Source organism: Balearica regulorum, chromosome 5 (genome assembly GCF_011004875.1).
Source record: "Balearica regulorum gibbericeps isolate bBalReg1 chromosome 5, bBalReg1.pri, whole genome shotgun sequence".
NCBI classification, from domain to species: Eukaryota; Metazoa; Chordata; class Aves; order Gruiformes; family Gruidae; genus Balearica; species Balearica regulorum.
The window spans coordinates 41,995,141-42,019,409 of NC_046188.1; the positions used below are offsets into that span (position 1 = coordinate 41,995,141).

Genomic DNA, 24,269 nt, shown 5'->3' on the forward strand with positions numbered 1-24,269 from the left:
CAAACTCTCCCAGCTCTGCCTGGGGGTGGTAGGTGGCACGGTGTAGCTGAGAGACTAGGACTGGGTCACTGTAGGGTGGATCTAAGTTTGGATTTTTCCCTAAGTTTCAATGTTACCTAGTTTGGCCCAAGCCCAACCATAATCATTACCCCAAGCCCAAACCTGGTTCCTCCATGTGTCTGGGATGGTTATTTTCTTTTTTAGAGGTGATAAACTAACACATCATATGTGCTATCTATCTTTTGCGATAAATGCCAAGCTGTCAGAATGAAAATGTCACATAAATCATACATAAAGTATTTACATTAAAAAAGAACGACTCATACGAATTTCAGCAACCTTTCTGAGGGTACCATCGTTTGCAGCAGGTTACCCAGGTTGGTTGCCAATGTTGATTTCCAGAGTTGAAATAAACACAGCACATCAAAATGGAGTCATCAGACCAAAACAATGTATTTAACATGGTGCAACAGTCAATGCCATAAGAAATCACCATATAAGTATGCAGAGTTATATATAATCTACACATACTAATATGATTTTACAAATCTCTATTACATGTAGATACACACAGAACGGACTTGGGAGGAAGCATTTGCTGCAAGCCCTTCTGGGGGCTCGGTTTCTTACCTACTTGCTGTAGGGAGTGACAACACTGTTTCTGAAAGTGACTGTATTGCGATTGTATTGCATTCTCCTGTGAGTCATGGTGGACAATAACCTCCGCCATCCACACGATAAAATGGTATGGAGCTTGTTCAGCATATGACCATCCCTTGTGGGATGGAGGTTGGGCAAGTGCAAGGTCTCTGGCAGGTCCTCAGTGTGGCCATAAGCTTCTTGGGTCTGTCCCTGGCTCGCAGCGGGGGTCTCCGGCTGGGCCAGGAGGGCAGCCCACAGCCCACAGTGCAGCAGTCCACTCCACCAGGACCAGACACCTTCTGGGTTTGGCATTGCTGGGGCTAATCCCATAGTTTCTGGAAGGCGCTGCACCTGCTCTGGGGGAAGCCTTGCAGGAAGAGCCTGGAGAGCCGGCAGGAGCGGCCGGTGGGGCTGGCTCCCAGCTGTGCTCCCTGCCTGGGGCTGGGGTGGCACCCCTTCCCGCCTGGGAAGGTGGGAAGGCAGCAGTGGGATATGGGCCAAAACCCCTCCCCAGGGCACACAGAAAGCTGAGGGTAAGGTAGAGCAGTCCTGCAACTGCTCTAATAGATGCTGTGGGTGGAAGAGCTTCCTAACAAGTCCAGACTATCAGTGGGAGGGTTAATACCATATCTACCTTTCCCTCTCCAGCCTCTCTCCCCTTGTCCAGCCCGTGCTGCTCTGAGCAAGTGTAGGAATGAAATAACCACAAACCAGACCCACAGTCCTAAAAATAGCGGCACTAACAGGGCGCTTGATCTACGTTACGGCTCTCAACGATTGCTAACAGGGGTGGAGCTGGACAAGGTTAACTACAGCTGCAAACACAGCAATGTCTCTGCTGCAGACCAGACAGGGCAAGGTGAGCAAAGGGCATTTTGCTTTATTGGTGTACGTCACTGCTCTGGAAAGAAAGTCCTCGGCACTTCTCAGGGGCATAGCCTGCGGTTGTGTCAGCAGTCAGTGACATTTGTGTCGCAAATACCTTATTTTTGCCCAATGGAAGGCAATTACACCCTGAAAGACGTCCTCACCGGCAAAACCCCAGAAAGATTGGAAAGCAGAAGCGAGAAAACTGAAAAAAAGGAAGATGAGGGTAAAGCAAGAGGAGAACATGAAGAAAGGAGAGAATAAATGACAAAAGAAAAAAGACTGGTGCAAATAAAATAAATAAAAAAGCACCTTGTTTGGGGTTTGCAGGAGGTGACTCAGCGCCTGCAGATCTGAATTCTCCTACTGACTTGACTCTGCCTGGCCGCGTGCCTTTCGCCTTGCTCTATCTGAGTTTCTTACCTTGCAGGGCATCCAAAAGGGCAAATACACTGCAAAGCACAGGCTTCTCCAGCAGGAACAGAGGTCAAATGCTGTGACTGAAACGTAAAAGAAGACTGAGGGTGGGATGGGAGGAGAGGCAGGGAAACAGAGGAGCAGAGAAAGGGCGAGGAGTCAAAGAGTGAAAGGAGGAGGGGAACAAATAACTACGGAGAACAGTGAGGGATGGGGAGAAGCTCTTGGAAATGAGGTTGGCCGTTGTTCAGAGGACTACATCCTCTTGCAATGGCAGGGGGAAGAGCTGAAGCTCTTCCTGCCGGCCCACTGTGGAGACCAATGCTTGCAGACTCCCCACCGGCAGCACCTCTGCAAGCCCTGTCCCAGGGCAGAGGAGCTGAGAAACCATGGAGGCCTGTCACAGAGAGGTTTCTAGACAGGAGGAGCGCCTGACGTAGAAATGCCGCCCATCGTGCCCCTCTGGCCTGTGCACTATCAGGACGGGGAAGAAGCGGGCATCGTGGTAAGTTGGGGGGTTTTCGTTGACAGCCAGCTGGCTGGAGTAGGAGCAGCACTGCTCGTCCTGGCAGCCCCGGTCCGCGATGCTGCTGCTGCGGCTCCTCCAGAGGCCTGTCCTGTGGGAGCCGTGGACGCGGCAGAGGGAGAAGCGGCTGGTGTTGAGGGAGAGACGGGAGTTGCCACTGCAGCTGTGGAAAGCATGGCGTGAGAAGATGGAGGAGGTGCTGGAGGCATGGTTGCAGCGTTCACAGCCGTGGGCTGTTTCACCGTACCGGCATACCGCGTAGCTGTTGTAGGCCGGGGAGTCGGCCAGGTCCATGAGCATGGCCTCCGAGTAGCTGGGGATCAGCTGCCGGTTGGTGCAGATGTGCCACTCCAGCTCAGTGCTGTCCTGTGTGGCATCTCGGGGCATGCGGTACCGGTACAAGGGCTCCTCTGCCACCGTGGGCGCCGTGTACTCCAGGCCCAGCAGCTTCTCCACGTGGTAGTGAACATAAGCAGTTCGATACTCTATGAGTACCCTGAGTGGCCACGAGATCATCAGGATAGCTGCCACCCAGAAAGCATAGTGGGACACATACCACGGGAGGTGATCCGGGTCCCCATAGGCCATCATAAGCTCTTTAAAGTCCACGTTTTTGAGCTGCATGCCTTCCCTCACCTCCATGTAGTCATCCAGCCCCTCGATCTCTGTGAAGAAGTGAGCCCTCTGAGTCAGGTAAGAGTTCTCAGACTCAATATTGGCAAAGCTGAAGCACTTAGTGAACCTCAGCTTGGTGGCTGTGTAGCTCTCCAGGCCCAGGAGCTCCTTGGAGATGTCCTTGTATCCACAGTGAGAGTAGTCAAACTCAGCTTCAGCCACGTGGGTGTTGACCCTCTCATGGTAGACTTGTGTGGTGGTGTAGGCATCGCCATTGCGGTACCGGGTCACCTGTCGGGTTCGCCGTACAAAGTGGTAGCTGATGGCCTTCCACCAGATGCACGGAGTGGCTTGCTGCATGCGGTTGATGCATTCATAGACACTGTCCACATCCGCCTTGTATTGCAGCTCTCTCTTGACGTGGCAGTGCCAGCACTCCACCAGGTACACCACGTACAGCATAGAGAGGAAGGCCAGCGGGATATAGACATAGCCGTCTGAGCACGGGCTGTCATGGTAGATCATGGACTTGCCCTTGAAGGAGCTATCGAAGCTGAGCTTGGTGACCCGGGCAAGCTGACACCAGGCCACTGCACCCAGGCAGCCATACATGAGGATGGAGAGGAGGAGGCATTTCCAGTGGGACTCTCGGCACATGCAGGCGCTCAGGGACTGCTTCACAGGGCGTTGCTTCAATCACACCACCGGCGAGGGGGAGAGAAAGAAAAAAAGAGAGCGAGGAACCCATCAATCATGCTGCTTCACGCACACAGTGACTGTTACTTTCGAGACTGCGTCTGGCTTTGCTCTTGACTGCCTGAGGACTGGGACACCACCCTACTTAATATAAATGTGAATATAAACAGAAACACCGTGCCAGGGACGGAGATATCTGGACGAATCTCCTTCCTTGCTTCTTCCTGTCTTTGAGGAGGGAAGTTGTTCTCATGGCAGTGACTTGCCATGCCCTCACCCCAGTTGGATGGGCTCCTCTGCATGGGGCAGGATGGGTCCTCATCTCCTTCTCCCTGCCTGGACCCAGCATCATCTACGCACCTCACCATCTTCCGAGGCCAAGAAGGCTTCGCAGCACATGAACAGCCTAAAGCGTGGGGCAGTGGACTTGCCCCTTTGCTTTGCGAGTGCTCAGCACCTGGGTTCTCACACGATGCTGCTGGGGAGGCTCAGCAGCAGCATCCATCGCAGGGCCACGGCCCCACGGGTCGTGCCAGCACAGGGGGACCAGCACTTTATGGAACTGGCGCTGCTGCCTGACTCAGAGCTGACTCACACCCAACCCTGAAACCTACCAAATGATCGACACCATTTTACTTGGAGGTGAGCCATCGGGAAAATTACTAGATTCAAGCACATTTAGTTGAAAAAATTGTGAGGATTACAGCACAGTGCAGCATAGCTTCAGGCTGGTTAGAAGACTAGCTCCAACCTAAAATACCTGAAAGATGAAGCATTGGAGCTAAGGGTGTATGCGTGAATATTTAAAATGTAGCACATCCCTCTCTTTCAAGTCCCAAAAGTTGTGTTAGGAGTAGAGCCGGAGTTCACACTCTCATACTCCCACTGCGTCCCCTGAGACAGTGTGATTGCAGTCCTTACCCTAGGCACGGTGCAGTGAATCAGCTGCATTGTCATGCTATGTTTGGCTATAATAAAAAAATGCCAATTTCAGTCAAGCAGCTAGCAGAAACAGAGCTGTCTCCCTGCAACCAGCAGCACCAGCATGAGTTACATTACTGGCTGGCTGCCACCTGTCTGCAGAAAGTGTGTGAAGCAAGACCTCCCGCTGCCCTGACAGCTAACGTGGAGGGCTCTCTTTGTCCCTCTTGTTACTGCCGTCCTATGCCTCCTTCCTAACTCTGAGGAAATGACAGTGAGAAAGCAGATACACACTGATATTCATGCATCATCATGCCCTCTGCCAAGCCTGACTTCATGCAAAAATAGAAGCACACTGTTACTCCTCCCAAGGGGCCACCTCCAATGCATCAGACTGCTCCGTAGATGCCAACAGATGCTAGGTTTGGGAAATGCCTTCTCTTTCTTCCTCCAGGGATAAAGTTCTCCCCTCGTATAGCTTATCTTGGACCCTCAGCAGTTAGGATTTAGTAAGTAATCTTGAACTAGCAAGGAATTTAAGGAGCAGCATCTTATGACTCAGGAAATAACAGTGCGGCACCACTAGAAAGAAGAGTTTACTGTCTCCTCAATGATATAGAAGCATTGGCATCTAACCTTGCAGTGCTGTAAGGTCAGATTTAATACTGAGCTTTTTTTTTTTTCTGGGACAGAGAACCACTTCTAAGTAACTATAGAGGGTTTTATGGCTTGCTGTGAGCAGTGCCAAACTAGACTTCATGGGGTTTGGTTTTGATTTTGTAGCTTCTAATCTGACACTGTGTAAGTGCAGAGTAATTTTATTGATTTTAGGGAGCTACACCAGTATTTATGTGCAGGGACTAAGGGCAGAATCTGGCCCATGATTCTTCCTGATGCATCCAGAAGGAATCTGTAAAGAATTTCTATTCTTATCCCGAACTTTTTGTATGTGTGTATGTGTCAAAATAAAGCATTCTAGACTGTGTTCTCTTTACAGTGGCCAAAATGGGTGTAGAGAAGCTAAGTGGGTTATAAATGACACGGTATATAACTTTTCTGTAGGTAGGACAGTGAAAAGACCTTACTATGGGTAAGAATAAGGCTGTTTTCCTTAGCCTTTGCAAGAAACCTTGAGGAAAGCCACAAAGTGGCTTCAGGGAGTCTCTAAGTCAGCTGAAAAATAACTATGGGAGTTTTGGGGGTGATTCCCTAAATCTACATGCAGTCATGGAGAGTTTAATCTCTTGAAAATCTTGTTAAATACCCACTTCTCTGTCCCAGTGTGGTTACTGCACCAACGTAGGCTTCTGTCCCAGCCATACACTGGACCCCCGATAAGAGCCCCAGGCTCTCCCGACTCATGGGAACTCCACCAGGAATCACTGTCTTCTATTCTTTGTCTCTTCTTGACACAGAACTAGAATTTTTAAGTGCTATAGTAATGCAAAAATATAGACTGTAATGAAGAATTGCAAACCTCTATCTCTTTTTTTCCCCTGAAGGTTTTCTGAAGAAGAAAAATGAACGTCTCTCTACTGCAGTCACTGGGACTGTGCAGAAGAAAACAGCTGGGCAATATTCTAACACAGGAATTTAAGTTCACACTTAGGTTTCCACAAGTACCTCTCATGTAAAATTGCGTATGGTTAATACTGTGAAGAATGCCAGTGGACCCAGCAAAAGATGTCCAGCAGTTAGTTTTCATGTAAGGTGAGTACTTAAGTACTCCACGCAGCTCCAGGAACCCCAATTTTTTCTACGACTTGTTCAAAGTGCTGTCAGCCTGGCCCTGGGCACAGCCATGCGAGAAGGCTGTCCCATGTCAGTTAAGGCTCTATTTGTGAAAGGCACTGCAATCCGCACCTTCCCTTTATCTCACTTCCCTTGACTAACAACTTCTCCGCTCTCTGCAGCTCTGTGGTCCAACTTACAACCCACAGGCTGGCTTCTGCCCAAGCAGTGATTCAACCAGCACCGCTGGTTAGGGCTATCAGTGGCCATATCAGAGCGGGCAAATGCCTCCTAATGTGCTTAGCTCCATGAAATGCCATCTCCCCTTTTGTGGAAGAGATGGATCTGGTCTCACCAGTCCTGGAGCAGCACCGGGCTGGGCTGGCAGCAGCTCAGAGGCTCGCAGGTCCAACATGACATTTCTGTATGCGTCCTCTGGAGACACTTAAAAAATGGTCTTTAATGCACTGCACTGGAAGGGCTGGATCAGCCCGAGCCAAAGTTACCTCCACTATTGTCACTGCAGCCTGTAAAAAAGGCAGCTTCTCTCCTCCTTGCATTAATGAAGACATGCAGAGCCCACTGCCACATCTCTGATTCACACACCTACCAGTCCAGTTCAACAGGGCCTTCATGTTCAAAACCCTTTGGGAAAAACGCAGTTCTTTTCTGCTGACTCTTCTGACCCGCTGTCTCATACCTTCCCTTGTTCCAAAGCAGATCCCACTCTCTGCAGGTCCTTGGTTATAAAAGGATCTCTCTTCCAGGGTCTACCCTCATGGCTGTCCCTCCTATTCAAGTTCTGAATATGTTCATCTGGCCTATATACTCTTCTTTCTCCTTCCCTTTGCTGAAATAATTATCTAACATAATTATACTATTAGAAACACTATTACAGTGTTTGTAAGAAAGATACAAAATAGAACATAATTACAATAAAAGTATCAGACATTCAAAAATCTAATAAGGAAATATATCTTTCCATCTCTCTCTGCATAACAAATTCATTAATATGTTAAACCAGTGGATCTCAGACTTTATTAATTAACATACCACCTTCTTGCAAGCATGATGTTTGTGGCAGTACGTGGAATTTTCTCCTTTCCGTGCATAGTGTTTCAGATTGAAACAGGGCAAGCTTGTATTTCTGGATGAGTACAATAAATGCTTAAGGAAACTAATAATTTCCATGATAACTTGGGCCAGCCAGCAAATGGGAGTAGCGTCCTTTGAGGAATGCTGCAGGATCTGTGTTGTTTTGATGTGGAACAAAAGCATAACCCCTGGAAAATGTTAATAGAGAAACATATTGAAGAAAGCAAAGACAGAGAGCCTGACAGAAAGCCAGAGCCAAACAGAGACTGTCCCAAAACAGATGGAGGCTCAGTCACCAGGCACTTTGCCTGTGAGTTAGGATCATGGATTTGGGTCTCTAACCCAAATCAAGAGAGGTCTCATCCCCCTCCTGCTTGTTGGGGGCTTTGCTTTGAGCTTTGCTTCCAGCATTGACCTGAGAAACCTCCTGAGAGAAGATTAAACGAGACACAGGTTGCCCAGAGAAGTCATAGATGTCCCATCACTGGAAGTGTTCAAGGCTAGGTCAGATGGGGCTTTGGGCAACCTGGTCTAGTGCAGAGTGTCCCTGCCCATGGCAGGGGGTTGGACTAGATGGTCTTTGAAAGTTCCTTCCAATCCAAACTGTTCTGCGATTCTACCACCACTTCTGTGAAGAGGGATGGCTTTGACAAATCAAATGTTTCACCCAAAAAGTCCCAATCAGCTCTGATGACAGTACAAAGTGTAAAAATCTCCTGATTTGGATGGCATGCTGTGAAGAAGCACAGCCGAGCTGTCAGTATTATTGTTTATGAATTTCAAGTTGTGTTAAAAACACACGCTGTAAATAACGTCTTGCTACGCTCTGGCATGCTGCTGAACAACTTGCAGAGGCCACCCTTCCCATCGCACCTGACTGGATTGGAAACTCCTGCTAACTCTTACTGAAACTATCCATAATCACAAACCAAAATTCACTTTCCTCTTCCACACTTAAAAAACAATGATGACAAAAATATTTCCCAAATTCTTTAGTAGATCTCAGCACGGATGAGGAAAATGCCATGGGAAAAAGGTGGCACGTGTGGGGAGGGCTGGTGGGCCTGTGCTGGGGGCCTTACGGAGAGGGACGAGGGTTGGGGACAGCCCTGCACTGAGTCATCCTCGGCCCCAGGTGGTTGGCCCCACAGCACTGCTCCATGTTTGTGTTGGGGTTTTTTTTGGCCCGTCATTTCCAGAAAGCCAAGGATCTGTGTACCACGCAAAACAAAGAGGCAGCTCCACATCCTCCCATGGTCTGTTTTCTGTCTGGTAGCGTGGAGCCTTCCGACACACTACATGATAGATGCTATTTAATTTGTTGCCACAGTTGCTGGAAAATAGTTTGGAAAGCCCTAACTGCCGACGGAGAACAGGAATTTCAACTGACACCTGTAGCAGACAGGAGTTTCCAGGCTGGCAACATTTCGATGATTTCTCCTTCAAGAAAGTTCTGTGCAAAACTTAGTTTGCAAATGATAAAACATCCAGGCAGTGGCTGAAAGGGCGACTGCCTTCAAAGACACCCTCCGATGGCAGATGCCCAAGATCAAAAGCAGGTATGCAATGACTGGCGTGGAGTCTCCCTCGCGCAGGCACACCCACCCAGCACTCGTCCTGGCTCAACAGCAGCCAGGTCAGGTTCTGGCTGCAGCAACTGTAATTAAAATCATTAAAACGTGCTCTGTATTGTAGCTGCGTGCAGATTTGGGCTGTTAATCTCACCTAGTGTAAAGGGGTGGAGAGAGACCAGAGGGGGAGTGCACAGCCTGGCACATCCCCCGCTTAGCTGCTGGAGCTGAGCGTGCTCTGGTGGCAAGAGCAAGGGGCTGGTGGCCAGGGTTTTGGGTCTCTGACCCACCCCTTGACTCCTTGCAAGTGACCAGCATTAAGACACGGGCAAGTAAGTTGTATCTGGTAACCATCCTAAGTGAGCCTGCAAGCAACTGCATTGGGGGTAGCCAAAAATGCAAAAAAATTACCTTCACTCAAACTCTGATTTCTCCTTAAAAGGCGTATTTGAAATGTAAGACTGATGGTAGAGAACCAGAACAACATATTTCTGGGTGAGCAAATTCTGCTTGTGTTTCTTCCCTTCCTCTTGACAGGTACATAAGACCTAATGAATTTCCTGGAGCGCAGGTCGAGGTGGTCTGGGTGTCCCCATTCTTCCAAGCGAGCCCCCCCGTTAGCAGGAGGAGGAAGGGCCATGCTCAGAGAAGCCCAGACTGATTCCACCAGCCCAGGTTTTTGGGTGCCTAACTTGAAACTCTGATGCTTCTGTTCTACCAGTGATGGCTGGCTGCTTTTGCTGACCTCCAGATATGAGTGTATCTGATAGTGGGACTCACCCACTAGCCACATGGCTGTCCCTCGGTGACAGCGGGGATCCTTATGATATAATAAACAGCCAGGTGGTTCTTTAGCACTTACAGGTAGTCACAGAAATTTCTCCTATCAACTTTTCAAGGCTATTTCGGGTCAGGAAGGTTCAGCTTCTATTACAACCCAATCTACATTTACACCTTAAGACTAGGAGACACTACGTCTTCTCCCCGTAGCTCCTATATCTTACAGGCAATGCAATTTCACTCTACAGTCCTATGTACAGCCCAGTAACTAGTGGTTGGTAAAAGCTCATCTTCCATAAAGACACTCTGCTTTAACTGATAGACTGAAAGAAATGAAGAAATGAAGAAACTGCAATCCCCTTTGTAATTTGTTCTGGTGGTGAAATTTTACTGCCATTGTAATTTCATCTCACTTCAGCCGCCATTCGTGGCAGTGGGGATGCCTATTCTCCGGGTGATGAAAGACTCCCTTCATATGACTGCCTTCTCTCTCTGAAGATACTTCTTCATTCTAATTATCACACCTCTCAGCCTTCTTTTTGACAATTTAAATGGGTCAAGGTCTGGAAGTCCTTCACTGCACAGCCTTTTTTCTAGCTCTTTTTTGGTACTCTGCTCTCTTTCCAGCACCTTCAGATCCTTCTTAAATGTGTACCCAGCAAGTGGAAACAGTACTTCAACACTTATTTCACTGGCATCATACCAAAACATAAAATCACCTCCCATTCCCACTCATTCCCCCTTTTTACTGTCTCCAAGAGTCGCATTAGTAGATTTTTGCCCAGCACCACGCCGGGAGTTCATGTTTAACCACTTACCCAGGTAAGGTTTGCTCCCAGGTACTTTTAGAGTCAGTGTTTCTGAGGTCAGCTGAAGGCTTGGCTGCACTCTCCAACCTGAAATGTGTAACTTGAGATTTGGCTTTGGATTGAATAATGAAATTATCAAATGAAGCAGATCCCTCTGTAGGACTCTGCTTGTCTCATTATTACAGACCAGCCTGCTAATGTTTGTGCCAACTGTAAATGTTACCAGCAGTGATTTTATGCTTAATTCCAGTGGATAGTGTCAAATCTGGTAATTATTCCTGCAGAACTCTGCCAATCTAATAGCTAAATACCCCATTAACTTACGCAAGACAACTGTCTTCACAAAGCTAAGTGTCAATCATACAAACAAGGCTGCAGGCGTTACGTGGACACCGAGGTGCTCCTCACACTTCCAGTGCTCGCTGCCAGAACTAATCCCACATGCAGCTCTAGATACAATAGTAAGAAAAACCTTCCCAAAGCTTCAGTGGAGCACGTTATCACCGAGCTTGCTGTTGCTGTACAATCTTCACCAGTAGCTGTATTTTACTCCACAAATAGCTGTGTGGCAGCGTGGGCTTGAAGAATCTTTTCTTTTTCTAGCTGCCTCAGTACTGCTTACAGAATGCAAATGGTTACGGTGACAACGATAAACCTCTTGTTTTGCCCACTTCTGATTTTGACTGGCAACAAAAATTTGAACTGAAAGTTGCCAAACTGACCCCAATAGAGGAGGAGAAATAGCCTGCAAAGTCCAAAGGATATGGACCAATCTATTTTGGAGTTACAGTCTTTAAAAATTGGATATATAATTTTGCCTTATGTTTACTATTTCTCCATAGCTCCCTATTGAAAAAATGGCTTCTTCCTCTTCTGTCAGACTTCACGCTTCAGTCTCCTTGAAAACTCCAGCATGAGCTGTATAAGCAGAAGATATGCTGCCACAGCACTAATTTATTCTAATGTTTGTTTTGTGGACAGTTCAGGGCCCAAGTTTTGACTGTCTGTGTCTGGTTTGCAGCCAGATATCTGGATTCCCCAATTTCAAAAGCATTAAAATTCTCCTTCGGGGAAATCATGCCAAAAAGGTCTCCTGTCCTTTTAAACCCCACATGTAAATGCATTTGCCCTTGGTGGCTGACCTCCAGAGCTGCAATTTTGCTGAAGCAAAATGCTATCATGTCTAAAATGAAAGAATGAGAGAAAACAGAAGGTAGAGAAGACATAGCCTGAATGGAAATAGAGAAATGGGGTGGAAACACAAGGGTTGGGAAGAGGCGGAGGAGAGAAAAGGATAGGCTAGACATGCTCCAAATGCCACCAAGGCAGGGGAAGGGTGCTGACGGGCGAGGACGGAGACCAGCCAGCCTGGGCAGGAGTAGGAGGGAATCGGCCCCAGAAAAAGGACCTGGGCGAGGATCAAATGGGGGGAACACTGATCCTGATGGCACCAAAGTATCAGATGAGCCAGCAGTGCTCCCGGCCCATCTATGACCTGGAAAGAAGTACTCCTGAACAGCTGCTTTCTCGCCACTGGGAACTTCTCCAAAAAACACATCTATGCCCCTATCTCCTCCCCACAGCCTGGGGCATGGGATAAGACTGTGCTAAATTGGGGCAGAGACTCCCACGGAGGTGACAGTGTGTTGTAGGGCTGACGCTGCAGCTGTGCCTCAGCAAGATGTGCGGCATCACAGTGTGCTCCTGCTGTCCACCAAGGCCTGGTTTCAGGGCTACAGGGTGACTTTATCACTGTCTTCAACAACAAAATGACCCCACAGCTCAAAATTACTCATCTGAGCAGAGAGTCAATCTTATTTTTATTTTTTTATCTTTCATTTAGCAAGAAAAATCTTCCTGTCCATGGGGGAAAAAAAGAGGGGGAAAGACTGACATAGCACTGGAAGAAAAGAAATAAAAGTAGAGAAACAAGAAAAAAAAAAAAGCCAACATGGATAAATTAATGCCAGTCATAATTTCATTTGTCTCTGCAGATTTATATAAGTGATGAATATATCCCAATAAGATACATGAAAGGGAAAGAATAATCAATAACCACAAGTCACACGCTTTCGCAGGTGGTGACCTGCCTGGATGAAAGGAGATTTTTGTCTCTACCTATGAGACCTCTTCCATCTTGATCAAGTGAGGGCAGTGGAAAATGCTCCAGCTCCTGATGGACATGGCAGGATATAACACAGAGAGGACCACCGAGTCCTTGCTAGGCAAGCCTTAGGCTATGCTTTTAACCATAACTGAGGTGAGCTCTGACACCAGAATGAACCTCTGGTGCTGAGAAAGGCTTCACCATTTGTGCAGTGGCCAGGGATGATGCTTGCAAGAGCAAGGAAATCTCTACCCCCCCCTTCCCCAAGCAGCCACAACAGGCATGGGTGCAGGTATCTTCCAGCTCCTGAGGTGATCCTGGTGAAAGACTGGCCCAAGAAGTCTGGGGTGACCAAGGAGAAGATAACTGCAGGAGAAAAGTCAGAGTACAACCTCTTATTGCCTTCCAAGGTCTCCTAGGTCAGATGGTCAGTAGTAGTACGGTGAGGAAGGAGCCTGCAGGGCCGCGCTAAACCAGATGTTGGTGTATGATGGGCAGAAGTGCTCCTCCACCACATGACCCAATCTGGGCACCACATGGGGCATCGATAATAAGGCCTGGTGAGGGAAAAGGAAGATATTACAACAGTCACTTCATAAATCCCCTCCTGGGGAGCCTGAAACAAAATCCCTCCTGCCATCCATTTTGAATGGCAAGAAGCCCATTACCCCTAGCTCACGCTGAGCCAGTAGCAAGTGCTCTCAGCGTGGCTGCCAGCATGGAGGGAAAGGGAAATATAAGGGCTAGAAGGCAACAGAAAAAGCCACTTTGCATCAAAGAGAATTTCCCTCCAGCCCTTGAACACGTAGCACATTGGTTGCTGCACATAGGTTTTGGATGCACCATTTGCTCTTCTGCCACGACACTGCTGTGAGAATGAAAACTTCCTGCAGGCAGGGGCCGTGACGTCAATGCCAAACAGAAATGATGTTACTTGGTTTAAAAAGAATAACCTGCACGTACTTCACGTGTTTGTAGCATCACTGACTCAGGCATTTGCTTCGGCAGTTGCCCTCCTGTGGTGAGCAGGGATTGCTTGGTTTCTTGCTAAACGTTTAAGTGCCTGCAGAGATTTAATCTCCTCTATCCATCCACGGAGATGTCAGAGGGAATGTCTCAGGGTGGGAAAGCGCACAAAATGGTAGCATTAAATCCTCTCCCCGGCAGAGCCTATCGCAGGACAAGACAACCCACAAAAAGGCACAAATCTTGCTAATTCACCTGAATTTCAGATGCTAGGACCCCCCTGAAGTACCATGCAAAGACAGCCTGTTATTTCACACCATTCATCGTCATGAATTCAAGCCACCATCTGAAGAAGAAAGCAGAGGTCAGGACAGAAGGAGCCTCCAGTCCTCTAAAATGTCAGATTCGGCAGTAGCTCTTGCAGGATACTTTTGAGTTCTTCAAGCAGAAATAAAGAAAATCCCAGAAAAGACAGACATTTGGATCCCAGCCAACATATATGCCCCACATCGCAGCAGGATGGGAGAGCCGCTCACTAAAATGCAAGGGTACGTATGCAAGTGGCATGAGAAATTTGGCCCTAGTCACATCTGCTGGTGATGCTCCTACACGCTGCTCCAAGAAAGCTGTGAAGTTGCATCTTCAGTGCCAAGGAATCCTAGCAACAAAGTGGTCACCATTTGCAAAATAGAAATCAGGGCTATTTTAGTGGCAGCTTCCTACAAGCTCACAAAAAATGCTACACTAACAAAATTATCCCTTTTCCCCCCAAATTGCTGATGTTGTTGCCACTGGCTTTCGACTCAGCAGCAACACAAAGAGCATATTCTGGGGGTAGAGGATTTTTCCCAGTCATGTCAATGCTGGGAATGAGTTCATCAGGAAGGAAAAACTGGGATTTGAGCTGCCTCAGAGCAGGTGAGTAGCTCCAAGAATGGTTCGTTTTCCTACACTTTAAGCATCCTCATCAGACTTAACTCATATTTCCCACTCCCCCACCTTGAATATCGGTGGTTCCTAGTAGACACAGAGTAAATTTACAGGTGTAACAATGTGGTTTACCTCAACACTTATCAGTCAACCGATAAAAGCATCACATATCATCAGAAAAGCTCCTGGAATGCAGTTCCTAGCCTCTGCCAGATTAGCGAGACCGAGTGATTGGCATGAGCCATAGCTGTGTCGCTCGGTATTTCGCAGCTTGCCTCATGCCTAGCCAGCTGCCTGCCCCCCCGCCGCAGCCAGCGGCCAGCCCCGCTGCACCGAGGCTTCTGGGCAGGTGCCCTTGCCCCTGCCCCTGCACTGCAGCGACCTCCTGGAAGGGCCGATGGCAGCGTGCGTCTGTCTGTCCATCCTGTGGCTGCAGATCCTCACCTCAGCAGGAGCAGGCTCCAGCGTGCTCCAGCCTGTGAAAGCCAGACACAGGTCCCTGCACCCTTGGGCAAGCCGCAGGTGACACAGAGGTACCGCAGCCCTGGGGGATCACCTAGGTGCAACTTGCTGACGGCATGGGTGTTAGTGGCGGCTTTGCTGACAGGAAGGGAAAACTGACACCAGCCAAGGGAAAGCAGGAGGGCTGGTGGGAGCAGCTCCCATTGCTTCAGTCTGGGAGGGATGGGGACAGCAGGGAGGGGAGAAGGGGAGAGTAGCTACCTGCTGGACTCTATGTGCCTGACAAAGTACCACTTGGGTTCAACAGGAATCCTGTAATACCTATTTCACACCCACCTTTCCTCAGAAGACGCAGCTCTCCAGGGGTGGGAGAGGAGTGAGCAGCGAGAGGAAGCTGGCGGTGCTCCAGCAGGCGTATTTTCTCCTGCACTGTGCAAACAAGCAGCCTGCAGTAGTGGATGTTAGAGCCATAGTTCAGTGGTCTACTAAAGCTTGTCCCTTCCCAATCGTGGGTCCCTGGAGCCGCAGGTGCTTTCCCCATCCTTGAGGAGTGCATGTCCCATGCTTTAGTGTTCTCACCACTGCCACACATCCTGTGTGTCCTGCCCAACCTTCCCTCAGTCTCCACACAGGGAAGTGAGGGACTGACCTGGAGCCAGGCTGGACAACCACCAAAGACCAGTTTCCCTGGGGAAGGAAGCAGGGAGCTGGGAGGAGACAGCCTTGTGAGGAGGAAGCCCAAGGAGTGTTAGTTCCTCACCGGCAATTATTTGCAGTCATTGAATGCCTCTGTTTAGAGGCTTTGCAAATTAGAAAAATATTTAATTATTATTAATAGCATTTAATCTTTGCTTATTCTGAAGGAACACCTTGAGATTTAAATGGGGGATAAAAACGTCTCTTGAGTCCTCAGAAGAAATATGATCCGGGACTGATCCAAGCTCCAGTGAAGTCAAAGGAAGTCTTTCAAAGTGAATTGTGAATCAAGCTTTGTCCAGAACCATGAAGTTTTATTTTTATTTTCACTTTTTGTGCAAAGCTGCCCTTTTACCTAGTAAAAGCAGAACAAGGTGGCTCTGTGATTTGACCTCTCAACCTCCAGCCTTCTCATTTCCCACATGTGACCTCCCAGCCACACTTCAGCAGAGGACCTGCCAGCCCCGCGCTGCTGGGCTGCCGTAGCTCAGGCTGCGGCCGTGCCAGGTCCCTCGCGCTGCTGAGCTGAGCATCCCTTGCAATAACACCCAGCCACTGCTCGGGCTTCAGCTGCTCTGTCAGATTTGGGGAGTGCGTTTCCCCATCTCTGCACCTTTTCGAACACAGCTGGGACCTCAGTGCTGTCAGGTTTTTTTTTTATAATGGTGCCCTGTTAAGATGAGGTAGTATCCCAGCAGCTAATGCTTCCTTGTGAGAAAAGAGGCTTCATGATAAATATCACTTATTTCTCCCTCTTGCTTCTCTCCTCTCTCTCTGCAACACATTCTGCAATAACATGTGACAGCACAGCAGGTGAAAACTTCACTGGAAATTCATTTAAACACCTAATGGTTAAAAGGGATCCTGGGAGCCAGGACACCTGGACTTTATTACTTGACTTTGACCCACAGCATGGTTTCAGCACACCTTTTTATGCGTCCCGAAGACATTGAAAAAATAGCATTTATAAAGTGCTTTCACATGAGCATTGCAGCAGCACTCTCCGGGAAGGTGTCTCATCTGCATGTGAGCTGTCGCATCCTGCCACTCTGAGTACCAGCTGGTGGGAATCAGGGGATTTAGCTCCTGCCCCGGCCAGCTGGCAGACATTCCCCTGCAGAGAACCTGCACACCTCAGGCCTGCAGACAGCCTGCCACTCCCACCCTTTCAGCACACGCCCTCACTACCCTCTTCCTCCACCAGGTACTGGCACTTCTGGCTGGCCATCTCACCTCCAGGCAGCCATGAAGGGGTTATTCTCCATCTTTTTGGTCTTCAGAGGGACCCCCATGCTGGCAGGACCCTACCTGCAGATACTACCACCCCATCCTCTGTGGTGCTCTGTGCTCCCCCTGCCCATCGCAGGGTGCGGGAGATGGCATGGCTTGTGCCTGTGGGCCCTCAGGCTCTTCCAGCTCTTGTCCTCCAGGACACACTGTGTTGGTTTGCAAGAGCTACTCAAAGTAAGATGCTGATCCCTCGTGCTGAATCACTTGTGTTACCACAGTAATTGAATGTTGTACTTCACAATTCCCAGTCCAGCTCCTAAGGCCAATCAATCGCATGGGTATGAAGAAGGCCTCCAGCCATAAGTGCGTGGCCACAAATCACTTCTCTCGCGCAGCCAAATATGCTGTGACCTGCAGAAGCCCCTGACTGAGCCCATCCTCTTCCCTGGTAAGGTCAGGTTGTGCAGACTCCACATTTGCAAGTCACCCCAATCACCTACTGTTAGCTTCCTTGCCAGGAGCGTGACCCTTCCTGACCTGCTCTCTGCCCTTTACTGGGAGTTCCCACCAGTCCCCGCTCCCACCAGCCAGCTGTCTCCAGCCCCTGCCCTCCCTGTATTACCAGCCTTTCCTTAACAAGGTCTCCGCTGGCTGGCTGCTGAACTGGGATGCGCAATACCTCAGTCGTATAGAAACGGTGCTACGTGTGAATTGGGATTCCCTGTACGTTATTCACCTGATGTAAAGTCACAGAAGTCAAAAGCTCAGGCGTTTCATGAGGTGTAAGCCCCTCTGTCCTCTCCCAGTGGCACACGAGTCATCGTGAGAGCGGCTGCCAGGTACACCAGACACCGCTTCACAACCTTAACTCCGCTCTGGGAAGGCTGCCAGCCTCCTGGTGCTGCTGAGCTGCCGGCGCCGCGCGCAGCCGGGCTCCTCCAGCCTTCCCACTCGCCATCTGTCCTGCTCGTTTCAGGCACTTTTCTTCCTGGCTTCTGTGGCTGTGGATGAGATGTGCTGTGAGCAGAGCGATCGGTGCTCGGGGAGCAGCCGGCATGGGCGGCTCTGGGAGGCAGCCTCTACCCCTGACCTGTGCTGTGGGCTCTTGTTGGCAGGGACCCTGCCGGCTTCGCTGCAGGCAGCATCCCCGCTATAATAACTTGCCAGCTATTCTGCGTGCTGCTGCTTAAACAAAGTTACCCCGTTATAGTTTTGGGTAGTTAACAGAGCCATTATAACAACTGTGACCTCAACAAAGTTTCATGATGCGCTATTTTTAACTTCACAGTTCTTAAGCTCAGAGGAGCCCGACAAATTATGAGTCTGAAAGTGAACTCTTGAGTGAACTATATTTTCCATGATTAGAACTTAAAAACTAATTAACTACTTAACCACACTCTTCCAAAAAGTAGAACTCCCGCTGTAAGTGAAAAATCAAACACAACCTTATCTATAGTGTCACAACAGTGTCACTGCAACAACTGAAATGGCTGACGATAGCTCGGCAGCTGCTACTTTTGGTGTTAACTCACTACGATGTGTTAGGACACACCTAGAAACAAGCCCCACTCACTATGGACTACCTGGGGACATTTCACCGTTTTTAATCTCCGTTTCCGCAATGTTCCTGGTCACTGGGAGCAATTTGAGCTATTTTCTTCCAAGGTGTAGGAACAGATAAGAGGAAGGCTCGCACTCTGTTCCCAGGAAGATACACCCTACCTCACTCTTGCAACGGCTTGCACTGATTGAAAAGCGTCCTTGGTACCTGCTCTTCTCTTCTGGACGGCGATCATCCCCTGAGGACTCTGAAGTGAGAACGGGAGAACAAGGAGAGTATTTGGAGCTTCCAAACAGTGTGCAGACCCATCACTTTTCCACCGGTATCAGCTGTCTGTCCACCTGAGAGAACAGCATTAGAAACCAGGTCTGGAGGGGACCTACCACTGAGTCACCTAGTCTCTCCTTCTCCCAGGAGGCAACATCTGTGTACTTAACAGCTGTTTTCCTAAATTGTCCTTAAAACCCTTCAATGATGGAGCTTCACAAGCTCCCCAGTTGCTCCAGCCCAACGCTCCATTAAGAAAATTCCCTTGCTGGAGGGAATTGGGGAAGTCAGCCAGAAGGAGCAACTGACTTCAGCCTCAGCCACGGTGGTGAGGAACCACTCTCAGTTGGAGAGGACAGAAGATTTTGCCCATAGAAGCCCGCACAGCTGGAGCCCAGGCTGCCCTTCAGAGCTCAGACACATCCATTTGATGCTTCCTATTTTTTTAAACTCTTGACAGCTTCTTGTGTGAAGTGCAGGGAAGACAGACAACTTCGAGGCACCAAGAACAGACACGTGATCAGAAGATAAAGTGGGACAATGAAAAGAACAAAAGCAGAAAAAACTATGTGATGCCTCAGCATGGATTTTCTGACAGGATCTGCAATGCAAATATTGCCTCGAACTACAGGATTGTGAAAAAGAGCTTTCCAGTTCCTCCGATGCCACTACTGCTGGACTTTTTCCTTTGTCTCTATGAGGGAGACCATTTGGATCAAGGAATGAGATGCACTCCTTGTTTTATATCTGCTGAATAAACCAAGGGCAGGAGGGGCAGAAAGGGGCTTGTCCTGTTTGACCCTCACTCAAGAGGGGGAACATCATGCACTGCATACAAAACCAATGTTTGGTCAGTCATACTTGTTTGGGATGGTGACAGTCTTCCACCGGGCGAACCAGCAGCTACCATTCAGGGTGTTAGTGGACCAGAGGTTTGGAAGAGCTCAGGGGAAGAAAACGTAGAGCTTCCCTAGGAGCCATGTGTCATGTTTCTTGCCCTCCTCTGAGCAGAGGCCATCGGGTCAGTGCCCTGCACAGCTCTTGGGGGGGAGGTTTACAAGGGAAATAGCCCCTCCCTGGAGATTGGTACCCAATGGCCCCTCCACAACTTCTGCTTAAAAGGTGGCAAGGAAGAACATTAACCTCCATCACAGGCCCTGTGCCCTCCCTGCTCCCGGGTTCATTTCACTTGAGCACAGAAGTCTTGTGGACAACAACAAGCCTCTAGAGGAAGAGGAGGTTGCTAGAAAGGCAGCACGGAGCAAAAGGGCTCCTGTGGATCTGTGAGAGAGGGGGTTTCATTGTACCATGAGGATCTGTGGGTGAGGGAGGTGCACCTACAGCAGGCCTGATAAACCTGAGAGGGTCACCTGCCTCGCTTCCTCCACCACTGCTCAGCCACATGAGTACGACTCAACCCATAGATGGGGACAATTTAAAGCTTCCCAGTTTGATTATGAAGGGCTTTTATGCCTGATGTTTTCAATGCCATAAAATAAGCCTTGACAAATAAAATAAACATGCTTGACATTCATACTGGAGGAAAGGGATAAAAAAACTGGAAAACTAAATGGAGTCAATCCCTGAAGTAGAAGGTGTCTCTCCAGTGGCATGCTTAAGAGGAAAGGACCCAACTGCCTTTTGACCTGGCAGCCTGTAAAGCTGTAGCGTGCAAACAAGCAGTATGTATATTTTCTTAACTTGTAACACACTTTGGTGCTCTTGTGACCACAAATATAGCACGTTTGAAACAAGCTCCCGTTGCACTTTGCATTGGCAGTAAGAGGCAGATGAGACAGCTTTAAGCAGCATCTCTCTTCTGTAACATCTCCATCAGTGAGCTGATGACCATGGGTTTCAGCAACATCAACCCATGAGGTTTTCCCCCTTTTATTTAAATAGCTTAACTGATTACATTATGTCATGCCCAATTGAAGTTCTTAAATATGGAAGAGAAGATAAAACCAGGCATGGACAACTGCTGTTTGACTCTGCTGGTACAGACAAGACAAATAGGTATTTCAAAATGTCAAGTGGCTGCTGCTTTCAGCTTTCTTCAGTGATTACTTGGCTATGGTAGCAAATAAATGATGCTTGTACTCACCAGCTTTACTTTCCTGAAAAAGAAAAACAATTTCCAACTAAGTTTTAAAGATTTAAATATTTAAGACCATTTCCCGATCGAGGTGTAAATTGGCAGAAATGCAGAAAAATCACTATCAGCTTTTCAGTGTTAGGTGTAGGCTGTCATAGTAATAAGTAAGACAAGAAAAATAGCCAGCTCATAGCTTAACCAGAGCAGTACAGAGCAGCAGGTTCTGCTACATCAGGGAGGAAAGTAAAGGCAAAAATGTCCAGAGAATCAATCTACAGCAATAACTGCTGAAACATTTGGAAAAACATGTTCCCTCCTCTCAAAGATCTTGATTCTTTTTTGCAAGAGTTGACGGGATGGTAAAATCCTACACTAACACCAAAAGCACGGCTGCTCCAGGTCATCCAGCTCGAGCAATTGATATCTCAACAGGAAAAACCCAAACCAGAATACTGGCAGGTAATCCAAGGGCTTGCTCTGACATTCAGCAAAGTCGGCAGTAAACCTACATGGCCCTTGACAGAAGAGGACGAGGGCTGCGGCAGGTAAGCGAACTACCTCTCTCCTTCCTGCTCCGCAGCTGCACCGTCCTGCTTTCAAGAATAAAAACTTAGACTTCAGACACATTCTCTATTACCAGCTCAGGGTTTTATCTCACATTGATTTATTACCCAATAAAGGCAATTTTTAGTGACTGTTAAGATGTAAGCCCATGCATTTGATCTAAGTGAAATGCATAAATGACAAGACTAATAGAGAAGCCCATGAAATGCCCATTTAATACGGGGCATTTAAATGCAACTGCAGGACCAAGCACAAAAAGACTTATTTACATGGAGATGGAGAAAGCATGAGGAAAAGACCAGTATTGCAGGACTAGCAGTGTTAAGATATCACTGTTACAGGCATTTGAGATATAGACTCAAATGTGCAAATGTTTGTGTTGGAACAGAAGAAAAAACTGAGAACAGGATGAGTGAAGCAAGATATAATGTGCTTAGCACAGAGATCAAGTGCTCTCATGTCTAGAAATGGCTTGGATGTTTTTATGGTGGACTTAATACATTGGAAAGCCTTCTGTAGCTCCTGGTCATAGACCAAATAAATCAAAAAATCCCTTCCAGCATTAACCATCTATTGATCTTCTGCAGGGCTGTAATTACATTGGGGAGCTCTACCGTCAGAACAGCAGCTGTATCCTGGATCCAGCCACAGCTCTTCACGGTGAACCATGTCGCAGGTGTTTAAAAAGCAATTGTACAGGAGAAAACCCTAATTTTCACCCACAGAGGACAGTTTTTTCAACCTGAGCTGCAAAGTCAATCTTCTATTACAGGTACTTTAAAAAGTACGGTTTGGTTTTAGCCTAAGTGTACTGCAGCTTCACGTAGGCTTTGTTGAGGCTACTGGATTTTGACTACAGGACCATGAGACTGCTGACGAGCCACGGGACCCGTTAGCAGAAGCTTTAAGCAGACTGACTGCACACAGCAATGTTCCAGAGTTGCTTTCACTTCCGTTTTCAGCTTTCTCTGCCTGCTTTAAGGCTGCTCTCTGCATCCCTGGGAGCAGGTACATTTGTTTTTAATTCCATATTGTGTAGAAAGTTCAGGCACTTCCATGATTTGCACATGGATTACACGATGTAAATGGCAGGCCTGTCAAAACAGTTGGGAGCAAAGGCTACGTTAGGCATAGAAGAAAATCTCAGGCATTCCAATACCGGTCAGCATCCTGTCCCGAATGCGCAGGATCGTACACCCATCGTCACTTACTGCCACAGCACCCTGCAGCTCTGTCTGGCCAATGCCTTGTGGCTCAGGGGTTTTTGTGTCAACACTCAGACACATCCGTCATTCCCTCCCTACGATCTGCAAGGCCACAGCAAGCGCTTCACAGCTGATCACAAGAAACATATTAAGCCATATTTTCTACAGTGTTTTCTATTGCAGGTTAGGCATCAGGAGTGCCTAGGCCCCAAGGGAAAAGGAGAGGGATGACCTCCTCCTTTGGCCCAAAACACTTGAAGGCCACGGAGCCCGGGGCTGCAAACCGCTTCTCACACTCATCGTGCCCCCTCCCGCCAGTTACACCAGCGCCTCGCAGAGCTGCAATTTTCTTCACCGTTTCAGAAGTGCCAGGGAAGCGATAGGCTCTCCTAGGCCAAACCCCAAGGGGTTTATTTAGCCAAACTTCCACTGGACAGGCCCCCTTTCCCCCCTCCACTGCATCCTTTCGGTGCAGAGCCGCTGGCCGAGCCGCCGCCCCGAGCCCGGCAGCCGGCGCAGGGCTGGGTGCCGGGGGCCCGTCGGTAAAACCCTGCAGCCTGCGGCCGCCCGGCTGCGCCCACCCCGTTGGCCCGGAGGGGGTTCGGCTCGGCCGCAGGGGCGGGGGGTCCCGCCGGCGGCCCCGGCACCGCAGGGCGCGGCGGGGCACCGCACCGCACCGCGCACCGCACCGCGGCGGCTGGCGGCCGCCCCCGCGGCGCGTCTGCAGGTAGCCGGGCGGGCGGGCGGGCTGTGGCTGGCTCCCCGGCTCCCCCCGCTCCGCAGACATCCCCAGCTGGGGCACCCTCCTCCCGCCGCGGCTCCCCGGTTTCTCCCCACGCCCTCCCCGCCGCCCCGCATCCCGGCCCCGCGGCGGGGCTGCCTTTGCCCTCCCGGTCCCCCCGGCCCGGGGTGGGGCGGGCGCCCCCGCCGCCGCTCACCTCCTCCCGCACGGCGGCGGCGGCGGCCCCCGGCGCGGGGGTGCTGCCCGGCCCGCTCTCAGCAGCCGCCTCGGCTTCCCCCTCCGAGGACATCCTTGGCCATCACCGGCGGCGGCGGCGGCGGTGGGGGCTGCGGGGCGCCGAGACGGCGGAGCCTCCCGCGGGCCGCCCTCCGCGCCGGGGCCGGGGCGAGCCGCCCCCCGCTCCCAGGGCCGCCCTGCCGGGTGCTCCCGGCTCCCTCCACCATCCCAGGCAGACGGGCAGGGAGGGAGGGAGGGAGGCGGCGGAGGGGAGGAGAGAAAGACGAGGCGGAGGGGGGGGTGCCCCTGCCGCTCCCGGCCCCCCCAGGTGGGCAGGCGACCGCCCGGCGGCTCCCGGCGCGCTTCTGCGGGAGGCTGGGAGCTACGGGGTGCGCCCTCCTCTCCCGAGGGACGCCCTCCCAACCTCTACCCTCCCCGGGGCGCCCCTTCCCTTCCCGTCCCCGGGGTGCCCCCTCTCGTCTCCTCCTCGGGTGAGTTTCGCCCCCCCACCCCCCCCGGGTTGCACACCCCTCCCCCGGGGTGCACCCCCGCCGCCGG

At 49.8% G+C, this 24,269-nt stretch overlaps 1 protein-coding gene across 1 annotated transcript; it reads right to left on the reverse strand.

Annotated features, from left to right (window-relative positions):
- Positions 1-448: 448 nt before the first annotated feature.
- LOC104638687 (transmembrane protein 151B-like) lies at positions 449-24,004 on the reverse strand. The gene is made up of 2 exons (XM_075754444.1): positions 23,692-24,004; positions 449-3,757 (listed from the first exon to the last, which is right to left on the reverse strand). Exons 1-2 carry the CDS (start codon positions 23,782-23,784, stop codon positions 2,327-2,329), a joined length of 1,524 nt encoding a protein of 507 aa, XP_075610559.1. The 5' UTR covers positions 23,785-24,004; the 3' UTR covers positions 449-2,326.
- Between the last annotated feature and the right edge of the window lie 265 nt (positions 24,005-24,269).

What these genes read in the sequence shown, in the direction of transcription:
- LOC104638687 (XM_075754444.1), bottom strand. Translation starts at nt 23,784, where the DNA reads ATGTCCTCGGAGGGGGAAGCCGAGGCGGCTGCTGAGAGCGGGCCGGGC. An exon ending in CCGCCGCCGTGCGGGAGGAG is followed by an intron (nt 3,758 to 23,691) that starts GTGAGCGGCGGC and finishes GTGTGATTGAAG; the next exon opens with CAACGCCCTGTGAAGCAGTC.